This window comes from Eimeria tenella, genomic scaffold, assembly GCF_000499545.2.
Source record: "Eimeria tenella Houghton genomic scaffold, Eth_scaff3956, whole genome shotgun sequence".
Taxonomy (NCBI): Eukaryota; Apicomplexa; class Conoidasida; order Eucoccidiorida; family Eimeriidae; genus Eimeria; species Eimeria tenella.
This window is the reverse complement of record NW_013543330.1, coordinates 1-392: the sequence shown is the minus strand read 5'-3', so window position 1 is coordinate 392 and position 392 is coordinate 1. Positions and strand designations below refer to the sequence as shown.

Genomic DNA, 392 nt, shown 5'->3' with positions numbered 1-392 from the left:
TGCTGCTGTTGCTGCTGCTGCTGCTGCTGCTGCTGCTGCTGCTGCTGCTGCTGCTGCTGCAGGGCTTCGCAGTGTATCCAGCCATGAGGTGCGTGCTGGCCATGGGGCAGCAGCAGCGCGAGCAGGAGGACTCTTCGGACACGGCAGCAGAAGCAGCAGCAGCAGCAGCCGCAGCAGCAGCAGCAGGAGCATTTGCTGCCACGCTGCAGTGCGTGGTGCACTGCGCCGCGCTTCCCTGCTGCACCTGGCCCTCTGCTGCAGCTCGTGCTGCTGTCTTTTTGCTGCTGAAGCGGCGGCTGCTGCGGCCCTGCTGCTTCTTGCCATTAGCGACAATTAGCGTAAGTTGACGCTGCTGCTGCTGCTGCAGCCGCTGCTGCTGCTACGGCTGGTTG

General features: G+C 64.3%; 1 protein-coding gene across 1 annotated transcript in view; it reads left to right on the top strand.

Annotated features, from left to right (window-relative positions):
* Nucleotides 1-347, top strand: part of ETH_00036670 (uncharacterized protein) — a gene marked incomplete at both ends in the record, with an annotated part of 1,960 nt that extends 1,613 nt beyond the window's left edge. Inside the window, one exon of the mRNA XM_013376706.1 lies at nt 63-347. Within this exon, the coding sequence (XP_013232160.1) occupies nt 63-347 (285 nt within the window). The remainder of the gene's footprint in view (nt 1-62) is intronic.
* Between the last annotated feature and the right edge of the window lie 45 nt (nt 348-392).